Here is a 17,664-nt window from a genome sequence, read left to right as displayed (position 1 = left end):
CCTCTCCCACTCTCCCTGCTTGTGTTCCCTCTCTCGCTGGCTGTCTCTATCTCTGTCAAATAAATAAATAAAATCTTTAAAAAAAAAAAAACTTCCATTCATTCAGTTCATTTAATAATGGACTGAACAAGAGAGAGAGGGACCCTGCAGTTAGGAACCTAGATTCTAGAGGGGAAAAAACACACTATTAACAAAGAAATGTGTAATAGACTTGGAGAAGGTAATAGCATTCTAAAGAAAAGTAAGGTAGGGTAAAGGGTTGGGAGAGTGATGGAGGAAGGGAGGGGGTGGCTGCTTTAGATGGGGCTGGGGCAGGGAAGGCTTCCCAGAAGGGATGTTTGGGAGAAGCCTGATGAGATGAAGAAACAAGCCCTGGAAACCTCTGGAGGAAGAACATTCTGGGCAGAGGTAACGGCAGGTACAAAGGCCCAGGGTGGGAAAGTATCTTGAGAGTAGGGACGACAAGACGGTGGGTGTTGGGCTGGATGATGGAGACGAGTAGAGGACGATGTAAGTGCTGGGTGGAAGCAAGAGCCCGCTAATGCGGAGCGATGCTTGTGACCCAGATCCCGTTCTGTGGGAGATGTCATGCCCATGGAAGGTTTGCACAGGGCCATCACATGGCCTGACTTTTAAAAGGATTCTTTTTTTCAGGCAGCTGGGGAGAGGATGGACATACAGACCGAGCGTGCCTACCAAAAGCAGCTGACCGTCTTTCAGAATAAGAAGAGGGGGGGCGCCTGGGTGGAGCAGTCGTTAAGCGTCTGCCTTCGGCTCAGGGCGTGATCCGGGCGTTATGGGATCGAGCCCCACATCAGGCTCCTCCGCTATGAGCCTGCTTCTTCCTCTCCCACTCCCCCTGCTTGTGTTCCCTCTCTCACTGGCTGTCTCTCTCTCTGTCAAATAAATAAATAAAATCTTAAAAAAAAAAAAAAAAGAAGAGGGGGCCGCTTGGAGAAACTGGCAAGGAGAAGGTCCTGTGATACTGCGAACATATCGGTCTGGGCTTCGGGGCACACAAGGAGGCCACCGAGAGCACTTATATTGACAAGAAATGCCCCCGTACTGGTCACATGTCCATCAGAGGGCAGATTCTGTCTGATGTGACCAAGAAAGAAGGTGCAGAGGACCACTGTCATCCACCGAGACCACCTCCCCTACATCTGAAAGTACGACCAATTCGAGAAACGCCACCAGAACATGTGTGTGCCCCTGTCCCCCTGCTTCTGGGATGTCCAGATTGGTGACACTGTCACAGTGGGTGCCAGCCCTTGAGTGACACTGTGTACTTCAACACGCTCAAGGTCACCAAGACCACCGACGCCAAGAAGCAATTCCAGAAGTTCTGAGACTTCTGCCCATATCCCAAGAAAGTAAAGTTATTTCCCCAGGCATGGGTCCAGCTAAAAAAGACAAAAATAAAAATAAAAGTGAAAGGATTCTTCTGACTGCTTTGTGTGGAATAGACTGGAAGCTGGGGGACCAATGGTCCAGCCCAGTGAAACTGGTTGCATGACCCTGGTAGAGGTGGAAAGATAGTAAGAAACCATGGCCTTCATGGCTGGGAAGAAGTGGAGGGGCCAGATAAGGGTGCGCTCGCCCATCTGACCAGCAACACTCACAGGCAAAGGGGGCGCGGGAGAGATTCGGGGACGCCTACCGCAGTGGGCCACGCGGTGGCTGGGAAGTGGCAGCGCTGGTGCAGTGCGTCAAACGGGGATTTGGGTGATGGGCCCCAGTGGGCTGGAGATTTCTCCCTGGATCTGCTCCCCCTGCGCCATGTGCTTTATGAGTAAGCACAGCAGAAGTACAAGTAGAAGTTTGCCCCAGGGACTGCAGGGTCCCTTTCTCTCCTGGATTCCCCTTTGCCTGCCCTATCCCAGATCACAGCAGCTCTGGACTCTCTGGTGAACCTGATATATACTTTCAGAAAACGGGTCTGGAAGGAGAACAAGCAAGACGTTCAGAATTAGGAGAGCCAGGCTCCAATCCCAGCACTTCATTGTTGACTTTGGACAAACTACTCCCTAGCTTCTCAGTTTTTCGGTGGTTAAATGGAATCCTCAACTGTTATGTGTCAGCAGCTAATTCAGGGACTTTTTTTAACCCTATACAGACAGACAATAAGTCCCTGAGCCACCCAGATCCCTGGGTTGTGGTCTCTGAGGGAAAATACACTCATCCCAGCATGGGTGGGTATGGGATTGAGGGGGACTGTACATTAGAACAGGGACCAAAAGATGGATTTCTGATTTTGAAATACTACATATTACTTGATATGATGAACTTTTGATTGGGAACAGTGTGTGTGTTCAGAGTCTCCCAAGTCACATTGCACAGGGAGATGCTAATAATTAGGCCTGTCGTTTAAATAAGGTGGTGTTCGGGCACTTTCTGTAAACTTGCTAGTCAAACCTCTCAAAAGGCCTGTGAGGTTGGCGTTGCTGTTCCCAGGTTACAGATGAGGAGACAGAGGCTCAGACTGGTCAGGTGCTTTGTTCAAGGAGGTACAGCCAGTAAGAACTGGAGCCAGAACTTACACAAGCCTGCCTGACCCAAGAGCCTGCAGACCCCAGCAGAAAAGGGCACAGCACCGACTTCGGGCCTGAAGGGGATGGGAGAAGCCCCAGGAAGTCACGGGGGGAGAGACCGGGGCCAGCTACCACATACCCTCTTCTAGCACGCTCTTCCCACAGCTGTGCTTTACTCCAGTGCTCTTGGAAGGGGGGGCCCTGAACCCCTCTCCGTAGCCACATCTCTGTGGCAGGGGCTTCAGTGATTACAGTGACGCCCTGGGGTCCGTATGCAGAGCAAGCCGCCACTGCCTGGGGCGCAGAGCTTTTTGGCCTGTCCTCCCCCTCAGGTGGCCCAGGGAGGACACACTTGGAGGAATCGCGGTCAGCACTTGAGTTCCCCCCAAAACGGTACCTGTTGTGTCAAGTCAGAGGTTCCCAAAGTGTCAGTATCACTTGGGTACTTGTTAGAAATGCATAGCCCTCAGCCCTGCACCAGACCTACTGTACCACGAACTCCGAGTCGGGCCCAGCGATCTGTTCCTTATGCCTTCCTGGGCATTCTGATGCCCAGTACCTAAGAGAACCTCTGTACTAAGTATTTTCCATGTATTAACTAATCTGAGTTCACAGTATCCTGTGAGGTGGCAACTAGCATCAGTCCCACTTTACAGAGGACAAAACTGAGGCTCACAGAGATAGGTCAACTTGCTCCCATCAGCGGTGGAGCCAGGATGTGAACCCAGACTCCCTGGCCCCAAAGCCTCTTTATCACCCTGCCAGGCTGTCTTCTCCCTTCACAGTGAAAGAACGCGCACGTGCAACGGAAGAAACAGAGAGAAAGACCACTCCTTCTTCTCTGCTGTGAGCATCTGTGTTTAGGAATAACCCAAGCAGATTTATCAGCCTCTGTCTGAGGCAAGAGGTGCGGCCTGCAACTGTGGAGACCATGGTGCTAAGTGCAGGAAGGCAAAGCAAATACTTGGGGTCAACGCCACTCCACCCAGCGTGGCAGGCGAGGCCTGGCTCTGTCTGTCCAGACCCGCTTCCCCAGCCTCACCTTCCTCTACTCTCTCAGTCTTCTCAGCGGTCCCCAGATACGCACTGCTGTCCCTTGCCTCTGCACCTTTGCCATTTCTTTGCCCACAATGCTTTCCCTGTGTTCCTGATCGGAGTCCTCTGTAGCTTTCAAAATTCGAGTTTTACCAGCTCTGTAAATCTTTAATGCCCCTTCTCTGGGCTGTCCTAGCTTCTCGGCCTCATTCTATCCTGGACCCTTAGTACATGGCTGGTTTCACGTATGTTTCACACCGTCACCAGACCTTGGATTCTCCGTGGCGGAGTCCGAGTCCCACTCACTCATGTGGCCTGGCTGGGCGTGTGTGTGCGGCTGGCATGGGGGGAGGTGTTTGCTTTCACCGCCACCCAGTGACAAGAGTTGTGATGGGGCGGGGACTAGGGAGAATGGAGGGAGGCTGGCCCAGGGGCACCATTAAGGAAGGTGCCTCAACTCATCCTAGTCTAGTTCCTGGGTCTCAGACCGAGCTTACCAGTAAGGCCACGCACACATTCTCTCGAGGGTGACTGGGTCCCTTTGGGGGCAAGCATGGTGTTGAGAAAAGCATACTGGAGCTAGGGCCAGGAAGCCCGGCCCCTGGCCCGGATTGCCCTACCCTGCTATTCGGCCTTGAAGAAGTTACTTCCCTCTCTGGGTTTTATAACTGCTGGGGACTCCATATTTTAGTCTCTGTGCATCTGACATCCGCAGACTCCACGATTCCTGTGACTCAAAGAGGTAGCGTCCCTCAGCGTGTGCGGCCATGGAGTTCCGGGAAACGGGGTTGGCAGGTCAATGAGGAAGTACCTCGAGCCCAGGAAAAGGGAGGGCATTCCCCTGGAGGGGTTTGGTCTTTGCGGTGCCGGGGAGGGAGGCAAGCACCGTGCACACAGCTTTGGGGCACACCTTGCAGTTTTCTTTGGATTCACATTTGGCCACATAGTCCTGGCCCCTCTCCAATCCCCCAGAGCTCTTGGCTGAGAAGATGGAAAGTCAAAGAAAAGAGCACAGACCTTGGGCAGCTGCTCTTGCTGTGCGGCAGAGAGCGTCTAGCTATTTAAAGTCCAACTGCTCCACTTTCCCCGGCTTGTACCCTGGCATTCCAGCGCATAAGCACTTTGTGGCAAAAATGCATTCCAAATCCAAAACGGGGGACGGGGGGGAAGCTAACGCCAATGCTATTTTTCAGAATGCTGCCGAATTCGCGTTTCTGAGGGGCTGCGGGTGTTAAGCACTCACAGGTTGCCCCGCTCAGATCCCGGACACAATAGTCAGCTGCTACGAGGGGTCCACGAGGAAGGCTCTTGACTTGGGTCTGAGTCCTGGCATGGCTGCATTTTAGCTGTGGGGCCTGGGTCAGCCACTCTGCTTGTCTGGCCCTTACTATCTGCCTCTAGGTAAAGGAGGCTAAGAGGCTCTTAGGGCTCTTGCCCTGATTTATTTGGGCAATGGGGTCCAGTTTTAGTAAGTGCTCGATGCATCAGGCCCCTGACATCAAGCCAAAGACATTCCCTGCTCTGGAACTCTCTGGACCCCTCAGATATGTTCCTAGGAGATGTTAATACTTACACCAGATTTCTCGATCTTGGCGTTATTGACATTTTGGGCCCAATTATTGTTTGTTGTGGGGGCTGTCCTGTGTACATAGGATTTTTAGCAGCTTCCTGGGCCTCTACCCACTAGATGCCAGTAACATCTCCTTTCTTCCTCCTGCTGTGACTCATAAAATGTCTCCTGACATTGCTAAATGTCCCTCTTGGAGAGTAAAGTTGCTCCCGGTAGAGAACCACTGGTCTGGACTGAGGGGAGGGCTGTGGGAGCGAAAGAGCTAATCCTGGCACCAGGTCCCTTGAACCTTTATTCAAAAGCTGGTCACAGGAACCAAGGTGGTACTCGCTACAGTCGAGGCATGTCTCTGGCCAACGCAAAAATACCGGAAGCCAACATAAGGAAATAAATATTAACTCTTTGCCACCAGTGAAATCTGTGTTTTGATCCTTTAATTCCCTAAAATAAGTCCACAGTGACTTAAATTAACTTTTTTTTTTGCAAATTATGCATTTTAATCACGATTTTATGATGAATATTTGATTTGTCATCTAATCAGGGAAAAATATAATCCCTTAAGAGACACTTAATCATCATTTAAACTACTAAAAACTTGATTAGGAAAGACTGAAGGTGTGATGTTAGGTAAACTCATGAACTTTAAACACCCTCCCCCCCCAACAAATTCCATGGTCAAACACATTTACTGTGAGAAGGTCTTCAGTGGGCAAGTTCTATGTTTGAGGCGACCTTTCCTGAGGCTTCTTTACAACAACAACAACAATTCTGTACTTGTCGGAACTTTCTTCGGAAACAGTCTCCAAATTTTGTTAGTGTTTGAGAAGAAATGAGCTTCTGCCTTTAAAGTAGCCAGGGGTCTATCATAGTGGGTAGCTGGAAGCCCACTTTGAACATTACCTTCTCCAGCCTCTCTATCCTTACCTGTGACATGGAAAAACTATGAAGAGACAGATTCATAGAACGTCTATGTCCTCTGTGACGGACAACATACCAAGAAGATACAGATGGGATAATTTAGGAGTGCGACATTTGCCGTGAAGGAAACACCACAGGGTGATGTGGGAGAGACCGGGGTAGGTCACCACAGGCCTCTTTGGGGAGGGTTGTTTGAGCTGAGAATGGAAAATGGCGGCAAGGAGCTGGTCATGCCAGATGCCCAGGTCAGAGCATTTCCGGCCCTGGATCGGCAAGGGCCCTGAGGTCCAGCTAAGCTCAGCGTGGGAGGACGAGGGGCTGGCGGGAGTGGGTGCAGCAGAGCTGCTGTGGAGGGTGGCGGGGGACGGGCGAGAGAGGAGGAAGGGGCACATCACAGAAGGCGCTCTAGGCCAAGGCAAAACATTTGATTTCGATTTTAACTATACGAGAAGCCCTTTGAGGGCATGGCATGATCTGATTTACGATTCAGAGCTCTCTCTCAGGCTGCGTGTGGAGGAGCGGAAATCATGGGGCAGGGGCAGCAGCAGAGTTGCCCCCCGCTGGTTGCCTATCCCATTACCCAGATGCATACCGAGCTCAGAACAGGGCGCGGGGCATGTAAGCTCTCAGCGGTCTCACTGCTTCTAGTTTTTATGTGCGATAAAGAATGAATTCTACCTTCTTCTTTTTTTTTAAACCTCAACAGAAAACGGACCCCCAACCCTCAGTTTCCTCAAAGGAAGAGCCTCAAGTCAAATATACTGGAAGCTCCAGAATAATTTCAGCCCCCTGTGGCCATGTGGTCCTCAGTGGGGGTTAGTTCTGCTTCCCTCCCAAGGAAGAGAGACCCAGTGCCTGGCCAGCTGGCAGTGGCCTCAAGGCCACATTTCCCTCGTAAGCATTAGATGTATTGCTTTCCTCTCTGGGAGCTAATTGGGGACTCTGTTTATGGCTCCAGCTACATTTGCCACAAGGTCTTTGGACTGCAAGGGGAATCCTCATCCAACCCAATTAATAGAGCAATGTTGCACTTCTAAGCTGTCTCCCACCCAACCAATCCAGCAACATGATTTGCACACATTAATCAAGGCATTTACAATGGGTTCCCCAAGCTTTCTCTCTCATTGGATGAAGAAATGGGACTATTTGGACTTGAGAACTATAACTCTTCCAGAGTCCCTGAAGTCCTGAGCTTGGCTCTGCTAAATGCACAGACAAGGTGTTATTAATTAACAATTGAGATAAATGCCGGAATAGCATCCCTGAATCATGTCAAACCAATTTGGACGGTTATGGGATGGGGAAAGGGGGAGGAGGCCGTGGGCAAGGGGTGGGCTTCCTCCGTTCCAAGTGCTTTGGACAGACTCCAGTGTTATTTCTCCTCATTTAGACCTGGCTGGAGTGCCTGGAACTCAGGCCAGCATTCACATCTCTTAACCCAAGGCAGCCTCCTTTGGAGCAAAACAAGGAACCAAACTTCGCAGATGGAGGTGGGCTGGGAAAGACTGTCGTGAGGCCTTCAATTAGGGAGAGAAGCGTAGAAGCTGCTGGTGGGCGGAAGAGCCCCCACAGGGGTTACTGACCACACAGGTCGGTGGCTTTGAGTACTCTCCTAGGAGAGATACTGAGGACGTTGGGCTCAATGTGCTGATGAGCTTTCTTTCCTGTCCTCTGGCCGACACCCACACTCCATGACAGTCGCCTCTCTACGCTCCCACGGAAGGAAGGCCTTCCACCCTGTCCGCCCTGACTGTAAGAATGATAACAATGTGGTATACATCTTCTCTCTTCAGATGGATGTGAGCCCTTTGCGGACATGCTTCATGTTTGTCCTAGTATTTCCAAAGGCCTATTTCCAATGTCTAACATTTAGCAAACCCTCAGTAAACATTTGATAAACCACCCGGGGAGGTTATGCAAAGCTGAAGCTTGATAAGCACTGGTTAGAACCTCGGTGGTTATGGACTGTGGGAAAACTACCGGTTGGGCTCCATCTATGTGGCCTCAGCATCCATTCTAGAAGCAACAGCAACGTTACCACCAATAACATTAAAGCTGGCAGCAAGCAGCACGTGAGGGCACCCCATGAACATGGCACCTGGTAAAATGTCCCGCGTACGTTTCGTCAGTGAACCCTCACACCTGCTAATGCAGCCGGCATCATCACGCCTATTTCACAGACAAGAAAACTGAGACTTTGAGGAGTCAAGTTACTCACAGAAGTGGGACACAAAGACTGCTTCCTGAGCCCAGGCTCTTCACCATCATGGTGTGACAGTGTCACCTGAGCAACCAGAGAAGTGACAGGAGAAGGAACAAGAGTCTAACTTTCAGTGCTATGTTAACGCCACGGAGGGAGACGCAGACAGCTCGCTAATATAGTCAGGATGTGACGCACCATTGACCGTGGACAAGCTCAGCACAGGAGGGCTTTTTCCTACCTGCCCCACTCCAGGCCTCCACCCACAGACAGGAGAGAGCATCTGCCAGGATTCCATGCGACCTCAGACTCCCAGGCTGGCTTGAAATGATGGGAGCTGGGCTTTGTACAGACAGAGGGCTGGGGCTCCTGACTCTAAGTTCTGGGTGATAAAGGCCTGTGGGGAAGGAGTAAGGCCTGTCTTTCCAGGCCAGACGGTCTAACAACGCTTCCCCACCTCGAGGTTCCCACTTTTAGAGGAAATCTACACCCTTTCTCCTACCCCTGGCTGTGCTGAACTAAATCTCACACCTCTGTCTTGGTGGTGATAATTAAATATTATCTGCCTGTCACTCGATGCACATGTTGTGTGTATCCTCAGACTTTAATGAGCTGGTGTTTGTCTTCTGTAAGCAAAAATATTTCTTTGAGTCTCTTCTTTTTCAAATTGGGGTGAGCAGTTCAAGTGAAGATCTCTCACGATTAAAAAGGCAGTCTGCTTGCTGGCAGGTCTGTCTGAACCGGGCCTACCTCCCAGGGGCAATGGCAGGGAGAACTTGCCCCTTCAGCCCCAGCCATTGCTCCCTGAGGTTAAGTTAGTGGTCACATGGCTGGGGGTTGTTGGGCGACTTTGAAAGGGATGGGATTTAGAAGGTAGGGAACTGGCATAAACCGTTTTGGGGGGATATTCGTAGGCAGCTTTTTCCAACAGGGCTTCTCAGCGGCGCACCACGGAATGCAGAAAATGCTTGAGCGAAAATGTTCTCAGGTCTTCTAAGGAAGGCACTTAGCTGGTACCATTCTCCGTGCATAGGAGACAAGTCAATTCATTGCATATAATGAATGTCTCAGGACAGTGGTTCTCAAAGAGAACCTGCCTCCGCATTACCTGGAAATTTCCTCGAAATTAAAATTCTTGCGCCCTGCCCCACGCCTGCGGAATCCAAAATTCTGGGGGAAAAGGTTTAGCAATTTGTGTTTAATCAAGCCCTCCAGGTGGTTTTGCTGTAAGCTACAGTTTCTGAGCTGCTAGTGGCCGCAAGGCACCAGGGCTTAATTCTCTCCCAGAGGAACCCAGGCTGAAAAAGGCTGGTAAGGGCTTCAAATATCTGTATCCATATTTGTATCTATATCTATCTCAGTTTAAAATAAAAAATATCTATCACTTTAAACTGAGGTTTTTTTTTTTTTTTTTTTTTTAACGTAGAGTGTTCCCAGATGAAAAAACGATTTGCCTCTTCCAGATCACTTTGGAAGAGCACTCTATTATCTCCCCATTCATGGGGCTCATAACAAATGTGTTCGGTGCAGCTGATCCCCGGGCCGACATTCAGGCTCTGCCCGGGCGCCTCCTCTGACCTACTGTCAGGTTCAGAAACCACACAGCCCTGCCTGCGAACTCCCCAAGCAGGAAAGAGCCTGGGGCAGAACCGCTACCCCCACCAAAACAAACAAAAAAGTGATCTAATTAGTGTGCTGTAGGACTGGATCTGGAGTTGACGAGGAGCCGCTTTAATATTTATCAATAAACAGCAAAGCGCTTAGCACACCTCCTAGGGAAGTAATTAACCATAAAAAGGATACTGTGCACTGAGGAATCTCCTCCAAAAAAAGAACCTGGTTAATTGTGAATTGCTTACACCAGGTGAGAGACACTCTGTGTCTACCTCTCTCACCTGACATAAGCAACTCTGAATTAACTGGGAGTTTCTTTTTATAAACACTGTGCAGAGCCTTTTTTTCCTGGTGGCTAATTACTTCCTTGGGAGGTTCGCTTTAATAGTTCCCATAACAAGGCCATTATTGTCTTTAGCATAATCAGGGCCTCGTTTGCTTTTGTGCCTTGCCTTCCCCACGCTCTGCCTCTGCCCACCAGGAGGGACCCCAGGCTGTGTGTGCCTGCAGTGCAGTCCTCAGGCCCGGACCCAGAGCACCTCTCACGCCTCCTCCCGTTCTACTATGTCAGGAGTTGGGTTTTCTCCAGAAAGGAGCTGCCATCAGCAGTAGGGCTGGTGGAGAGCGATGGAGATGGTGCAGGGCGTGTTGGGGGGACTGAGTCAGTCCCCTTCCCCTGTGTGCAGCATTCCAGCCATTTGCTATGCTTTCGGCGGCTGACACCTGCAGTGGGGAAGGGAGCCAGGACAGCAGCTCCTTTCTGGAAGAGGAAGGGAGCTGATCTGGAAGCAACCACTTTGCGAGGTGAAATCACCAGGGACCAGAGGCAAAAACGGAACCTTATCAGGAGAAGTAATGCGATTTTGACTGTCTCTCTTGGAAAAAAAAAAAATGGATATATGCAGTGATGGCTCACTTCATTCAAAAATGAATTAAAGTGGCTTCTATTTTGGCTCTGTTTCAGGAAGCTAAATGAATGAATGGGAGCTCTGCAAATTACATCAGGTCTATAAACTTTTTTGACTGGTGTACTCCTATGTTCATTTGCTTATTTACACATTACATACAAGTATAACAGCAATAACAGATTATGGAAATTGCAAGTGTCTATTAAGAGGATGAGGAAGAATAAAAGTAGAGTATCTAACACTTTCATCCATCACCCTGACAGATTTGGCCCCTTTCTGGACACTACCTAAGCCGATCTCCTGGGGCCGTGAGGGCACGAGCTGGTAGTCTCAGGGCACAGGGATTGACAGAGTGGGACTAGACACATTTTTATTAAATCAAACAGCTGGATGTGTGGATCCTCTTACACCCCGAACCAACTTCTGCTCTGAGGGAATTCTGACCAGCTAGTAATTTTGGCAGGAGTAGGTCACACAGCTGTACTAATGTTAAGGGAGCTTTGCTCCATGTTCTTAGGAAATCACACAGCCCGTACGCTACCGCAACCCCATTTAGCCCCCGAATCTTAGCACTCCATCAGAGAATAACACAGGAAACTCCAGTCGAGAGGTTCAGAACAGGGATTGGCAAATGTCCTATAAAGGGTCAGAGAGTAAATATTTTAGGCTTTATCAGCCACGTGGTCTCTGTCCAACTCCTCAAAGCTGTCTTTGAGGATGAAACAAACCGACAGGCATTGTTATTTTCCAATAAAACTTGATAAGTAAACACTGAAATTTGAATTCCACCCAGCTTGCCCATATCTTGAAATATTGTTGTTCTTTAGGTCCCCCCCTTGACTTTAGAAGTAGAAAAACCATTTTTTTTTTTTAGCTCATCTAAAACCAGGCAGTGGATTGGATGTGGCCAACAGGCTGCGGTTTGCCAGCCACTGGTTGGAACGTGGACTTTGGAGTCAGATCTGGGTCTGGGTCGCAATTTTACTATTGGTGGTTGACTTCTCTTAAAACAGTTACTTAACTGTGGTCTAAGCCTCAGTTTCCTCATTTGTAAAGTAACATCTCGAAGGGTCGTAAGGATGAAGGGATTGCCTGAGATGTCTGAGTGCAGCGTGAAACACATACTGTGATCACCGCCATCGATTCGTTTGTAACCCCCAGCCCCGAAGGCTCAGGCAGGAACGGGCGCCCAGAGGCAGAGCCAGGGCCCAGCCACCTTTCTGTGGCGTGGGTACTTGAGAATCCAAACCAGCATCAAACCCCAGTGCCTCCAGCCCTTGTCTCCAGGAACCCCACTGGCCCAACGACGCCCGTCCTCTGTTGCATTTGCTTCAAAAGAAATGTTACAACAGCATTTGACAATAGTATAGGGGAGGTCTTTCAGGAAAAATGACTCACGATGGAAGTATACACAATGCTCTGCTCTTGAGGGGCTGGGAATGAGAAGACGCTTGCTCACCTCCCTCATTATCCTTGTTATCAGCACAGGAGGTTTCCATGGCAACGTTGCATCCGGGCCCTCTCCAGCCGGTCTGGCAGACACACTGCCAGCTGTTCTGACCCAGTGTGCATCTCCCGTTGCCGTTGCACAAATCGGGGCAGCCATCTGGTTGGAGAAATGGAGAGGATGAGAAGGAGGGGCGCGAGGCCGCGCTGGGGCAGCAGGGGAGCCATGCAAAGGGGGAGCAAGGCCGCAGGGCAGCCACTGGGCCAGCCTCAGAGTGGGGCCCGTGCCTGCCTTCGAAAGAGTCGGGGAAGCAGGCAATGCATGCAGTTGCAAGACAGAGTGGGGTCCCAGATGCGGGGGATCCCCAATGACACTGACCTGTGTGAAGGGGTCTGAGGCAACCTTCCCAAAGTGGGGAATATTCCAGAAAACTAAACCAGCTCTGAGCTTACAAGCCTAGGTAGGCTGTAATTTCCAGCCAGTAGCTCAAGATTGAGGCTACCTCAGGAAAAAAAAAAAATCTTTTCTTTCTTTTTTTTTTTTAAGAAGTACTTTCTGCAGAAGACAGGAAATTCCCTATCAACCCAGGACGGAGGCAAAGCGCCCTCCATCTTTCAGAATTATGAGGGTATATTTATATATGATTATCACAAGCTTCCTATGACGAAGAACTGGATGGTTCTGCTGGGCTATTTTCATATTTCTGTAATATTTAGTTTTAAGGGGCACTTTAAAATGTTGGCTGTTTATCACTCAACCTATTTACAGCATGATTTAAAAATATTGCCAAGTCGGAGGGCCCTGGAAGGAGTAGGTACTTAATGCCGTGAATGGGGAAACCCGAAACATGTGTATGTGCACGAGGAATGAGGTGGTGTTCGAGTAACTGTTATTTTATGGTAACCTTTTCTTTCTTTCCTCTTTTTTGGGGGTGGGGAGAAGTATAAAATCAGCAGTCTGCCTAATTCCCTAATTGCTCCAGCACCTAAAACAACAGCAGCTACCACCCTTCTGACCTGGGGCCCCAGGAGCGTGGGTGTGGGGAGCCGAGAAAGGGTGGCGGGGGCACTAAAGCGGGGTGGGAAAGTCTCCCCAGCAGAGTCCCTGTCACCCTCTAGAAGACGCAGAGAGTAGCACAGAATTCGTAGCATGTTGCCACCCTCACAAAACCTAGCTGCTGGCAAGAATTCCTGGATATGTTTTCATTTTTCCTTTAACAGCTTTATTGAGCCATAATTTACATACCATAAAATTCACCTGTTTTAAGTGCACAATGCAGGGACTTCTAGCAAATTTACAGAGTTGCGCAATCTAGGTGTGTTTTCTTACTTCATTTAAATAGACCCCAAATGGCTATTAATGTCATTGTCGCCAGAAAGTAACTTCCCTGAATATCTATCTTTAATTCTGTCTCCCCCTCTGTCACCATGTCTATCTCCAGTTCTATCTGTGTATTTTTTTTTTAAACTACACGAAGTGGACTGGGCTGTGGTGGGGGGATGAATAGCTTTGCAATGATGGACATAATTGATTTGAAACCATTCTGGTCCAAATCTTCTTTTTTTTTTTTTTAAGATTTTATTTATTTATGTGAGAGAGAGAGAGACAGCCAGCGAGAGAGGGAATACAGCAGGGGAGAGGGAGAGGAAGAAGCAGGCTCCCAGCCGAGGAGCCCGATGTGGGACTCGATCCTGCAACGCCAGGATCACGCCCTGAGCCGAAGGCAGACGCTTAACGACTGCGCTACCCAGGTGCCCCACTTCTGGTCCAAATCTTCTGAGTCAAAACTGTGTATCTCCCCTTACTTCTCCCTCCAGTGTTCCAGAGGCTTTCGCCTGCCGTCTTGTTCTTTTCTCTCGAGTACCCCTTATGAGAATGCCAAAAACCTAATTTGCGCATGTGGCAGTGGTGGGGAATTTATAGGAAGAAAGGTCTGGAGGGTCTGAAAGTGAGTTGAAATGTACTTATTTAAGGTGTCTTACTTTTGAACGCTTGGTCCCTCCCATCCCCTCTAGAATATGGTATGGGTGAGGCCCTGAGAGAAGAGGGTAAGCGAAAGAGGAGAAGTTTTCTGTGGACAAGTCTCTGTAAGGAAGCTGAGCTGTCGTGAGAGGAGAAAGCAGGAGACTGTTACCAGAGAACCTGTTTTCTTTGGCTGCGTAGCCCAGCACTAAATCCAGGGTGCAAACGAAGCCTAAGTGTTTGCATACCCCAAGAAAGGTTTGCATACCCCAAGAAAGGCTTGCTGGCGTTCACACCTATTCTTAAGGAGCCCAGATGCCCAGATTCACGCCTCCATTCCTTTCCTTACCAAGGAGGTGACCACGCCCCCTGCCCCCCGCTGGGCCCTGCCTGGAGAAACAGTGACATTCCCCTCCTTCATACTGTGAGTGTTCGGGGAGTTGAAGCCATCCCCAGTTTCAGAGAAAAACCATAAACATTTCTCCAGGAGCAAAATGAAACTCAGTAGGAAAAGCCCAAGGGACATTTCAGAGGTTCTCAAGGAAAAGAGTCTATCTCCAACCTCCAGCCACCTCCAGCTTTACAATTTCTACCAGAAGAGTTTTGGTTGAATGGATCACACGGAATACACTAAATGACAGACCTCGCAACATTTGCTCAGCATGCCATCTATTATATGTGCTTTGTTATTTAGCCACTTTGAGGTCTCATGTTTGACTAAAATCATGCCCAAAGCCTCAACAGAAGCCTCATTGTATAGGAAACCCACGTCTACTACATAAAATTTAAATTTGCAAAGAACACTAGCATGTCAGTCAGAGATATGCACTCAAAATATCTGTGCTCTTAGATTGAAATGAAGCTTTTTCTCCCCCCTTCTCTTTCTCTCTTGATTTTTTTTCTTCCCCCAACCCACTGAAGTGAGATAAACAGACCGCAGTAGCAGGTTTTCTCCACATCATATGAGGAAGATAAAAACATGAACAGTGGGAAGCTGGCAAATCTCTGAGAAGTTTCAGGGAGCTGGGAATTAATGGACAGGACTTTGCTTTTAGCCTGAAGAGGAGGAAAGTAGCCTTGGCAGGTGCGTGGTGTTGCTAGGCAACCCCAAGCTACCCCCCGCCCCCCCGCCCCGCACAAGTGCGTTCTGCTGGTGGCCTTCTGAGGAGGTGATTGGTTGCGTTTGTAAAGTGCAAAGCCAGCTTCTGCTTAAGGAAGAACAGAATGTAGGAAGTAATTAGTCTGGAGGGCAAATGGGCGTCAGGTGGCAACTTTCTCTGGACAGGATCCTACAAATGAAGTTGGATTGGGTTGATGGGCTCATACTTGGGGATCCAAGAAGTCTCCTATGTGGAGCCTTCTGGATTTCAGGCTAGCACTGCTGATTTCCTTGCATGTCTCTCCCTGAGGTCACTGATACAGAAGGTGGGAAGGCACAGCTTTTGGTTCTTTGCACAGCTTGATAGCTGGTTATCTGGAGACCTCAGGTTCTCCCATGACCCTAGACTAGGGATTCTCAAGTGAGGCTAGTTATTTCCCTTTTCTTCTTCTAGGGGACATTTGGTAAGGTCTGGAGACATTTTTGATGATCACAAGTCAGGGAGGATGCTATTGACATCTTGTGCATAGAGGTCAGGGGTACTGCTCAACATCCCACAGAGCACAGGACAGTCCCCATAACAACGATACAGCCCCAAATGTCAATAGTGCCGAGATTGAGAAACCTTGCCCTAGACCTCAAACTCCATGAAACCTGAGAGTTCCTTGTTTGCTGTTGGATCGCAGGGGCTGGCCTTGTGTCAGGTACATTGCAGATGCTTGAATGAATGTTCAGTAAGGTTGTGCCAGATCACTTCAGCCTGCCTTATCTATAAACTCTCCTGAGAGGCATGAGAAGACAGTGGGACCTCCTTTTCAAAGATCAAAAGAGAACTTTCAAGGGCATCAGCGATGTCTTGGGCTGGTTCTATCAGACTTCCAATGCCTTTGGAAGGGTGGAAATGGTATAGTTTCTAAGACTTCTACACACAGAATTTCAACCACTAAAAAAAAAAAAAAAAAAAAAATCCATCAACACAGTTATTAGGTAGGCAGGTTTTTTGCCTCGATAAAAATTAGACCTGAGGCAGAAATTTGGAATTAAAAAAACCCAACCCAAACACACCCTTATATTCCAACGACTCCTGAATCTTCATCTCTAGCCCTTTGACGTCTAGACCTGGACTCCAGCTTGCATCTCAACATCTCTGTTTGCTAACAAGCATCTCAAACTCAAGAGAATTTGGCCTCTTTACCCTCTTTCCCCCAACTTGGATCCCTTGATCAAGGAATGGCAGCTCCATGTACTTTAATGCTCAAGACTAAAGCCTTGGAGTCATTTTTAATATACTCCCCTGCCCTCCACCACCTCTCTTATCTCTTGTATCTAGTCAACAAACAATTCCTGCCTGATTTTTCTCTTAATGATAAGAAGTCTTACCTGTCCTTCCTCCTAAATATCTCTGGAATCTGCCCTCTGCTCCCACCCCCAGTGCCACTGCATTAACCCAAGCCTCCTCATCTTTGCTCTGGACTCTTGTGAAAGCCTCCTCACTGGCCTCCCTGCCTCCAGTCTTGCATCATCATCCATTTCTCTCTGTTCAAGACACTGCTCAAAACACTTCCACAGCTTTCCATTGGCCCCAGGGGAGAGCCTGAAGTCTTTCACCTGCTTACAGACCTTATGTGAACTGGTTCTTATGTCAGCCCATCTCAGTACCACTTTAGGCTTTGGTCAGATCAAAGCTTTTCAGTCTTTCCTCTTCTCCGTCCTCATCTGCCTAGCTTCAACTCATCCTTTAGATCCCTGCTCAGAAGTCACCTCCAGGAAGTCTTTCTAAAGCTCCCAGATCCAGGCTAGCTATACCTGTCATGGTGCCTTTATTCTATCCCAGCCTACCCTACCCTACCCTACCCTACTCTTCCCTACTCTATCCTACCCTGTCCACCACACTGTATCACAACTGTCTAGCATCTCCTTGATACTTGCTAGTCCATGTAGCAGCCATTCCTGAAGACCTTTTACTGTCACCTGCTGGAAAATTATTGTAATAAATGTATACATAATCAACTATGATTTGAATGGTGCCCCTAGAATTGTGCAGTGTACAACTGAACAGCTGCCCTGGGCACTCTTGTTGTGAAGTAAATCTGTCAGGGCAGGTGCCATGTCAATCTTGTTTACTCTTGGATTGCTAATACTCAATAAATAGGGAAATGAATGAATAATTTCTGACTGAACTCAGACCAATATCTTTGGCAGAGTGGAAATGCGATCATCTCCAAGACTTCCTACACATAAAATTCCAAACAGTAAAAAAAGCCAAAAATCCAACCACAACAACAACCCCTCCAATGACACAGTTACCAGGCAGGCAGGCTTTTTGCCTTAACAAAAATTAGGCATGAGGAAAATAATGTCTAAAGCACAGTAAAAAGGA

General features: G+C 48.8%; 1 protein-coding gene and 1 pseudogene across 12 annotated transcripts in view; one reads left to right on the top strand and one right to left on the bottom strand.

The window, feature by feature from the left end:
- TENM2 (teneurin transmembrane protein 2) overlaps positions 1-17,664 on the bottom strand; it is a 523,183-nt gene that overhangs the window by 96,667 nt on the left and 408,852 nt on the right. For all 12 annotated transcript variants that reach the window (XM_044388563.3, XM_048224309.2, XM_048224310.2 and 9 more), the window contains one exon: positions 12,236-12,382. In XM_044388563.3, the coding sequence (XP_044244498.2) occupies positions 12,236-12,382 (147 nt within the window). The remainder of the gene's footprint in view (positions 1-12,235; positions 12,383-17,664) is intronic.
- On the top strand, positions 540-1,433 carry LOC130543718 (40S ribosomal protein S11-like; annotated as a pseudogene).

Source organism: Ursus arctos, unplaced genomic scaffold (genome assembly GCF_023065955.2).
Source record: "Ursus arctos isolate Adak ecotype North America unplaced genomic scaffold, UrsArc2.0 scaffold_15, whole genome shotgun sequence".
NCBI classification, from domain to species: Eukaryota; Metazoa; Chordata; class Mammalia; order Carnivora; family Ursidae; genus Ursus; species Ursus arctos.
This window is presented reverse-complemented; position numbering and strand designations above follow the sequence as displayed.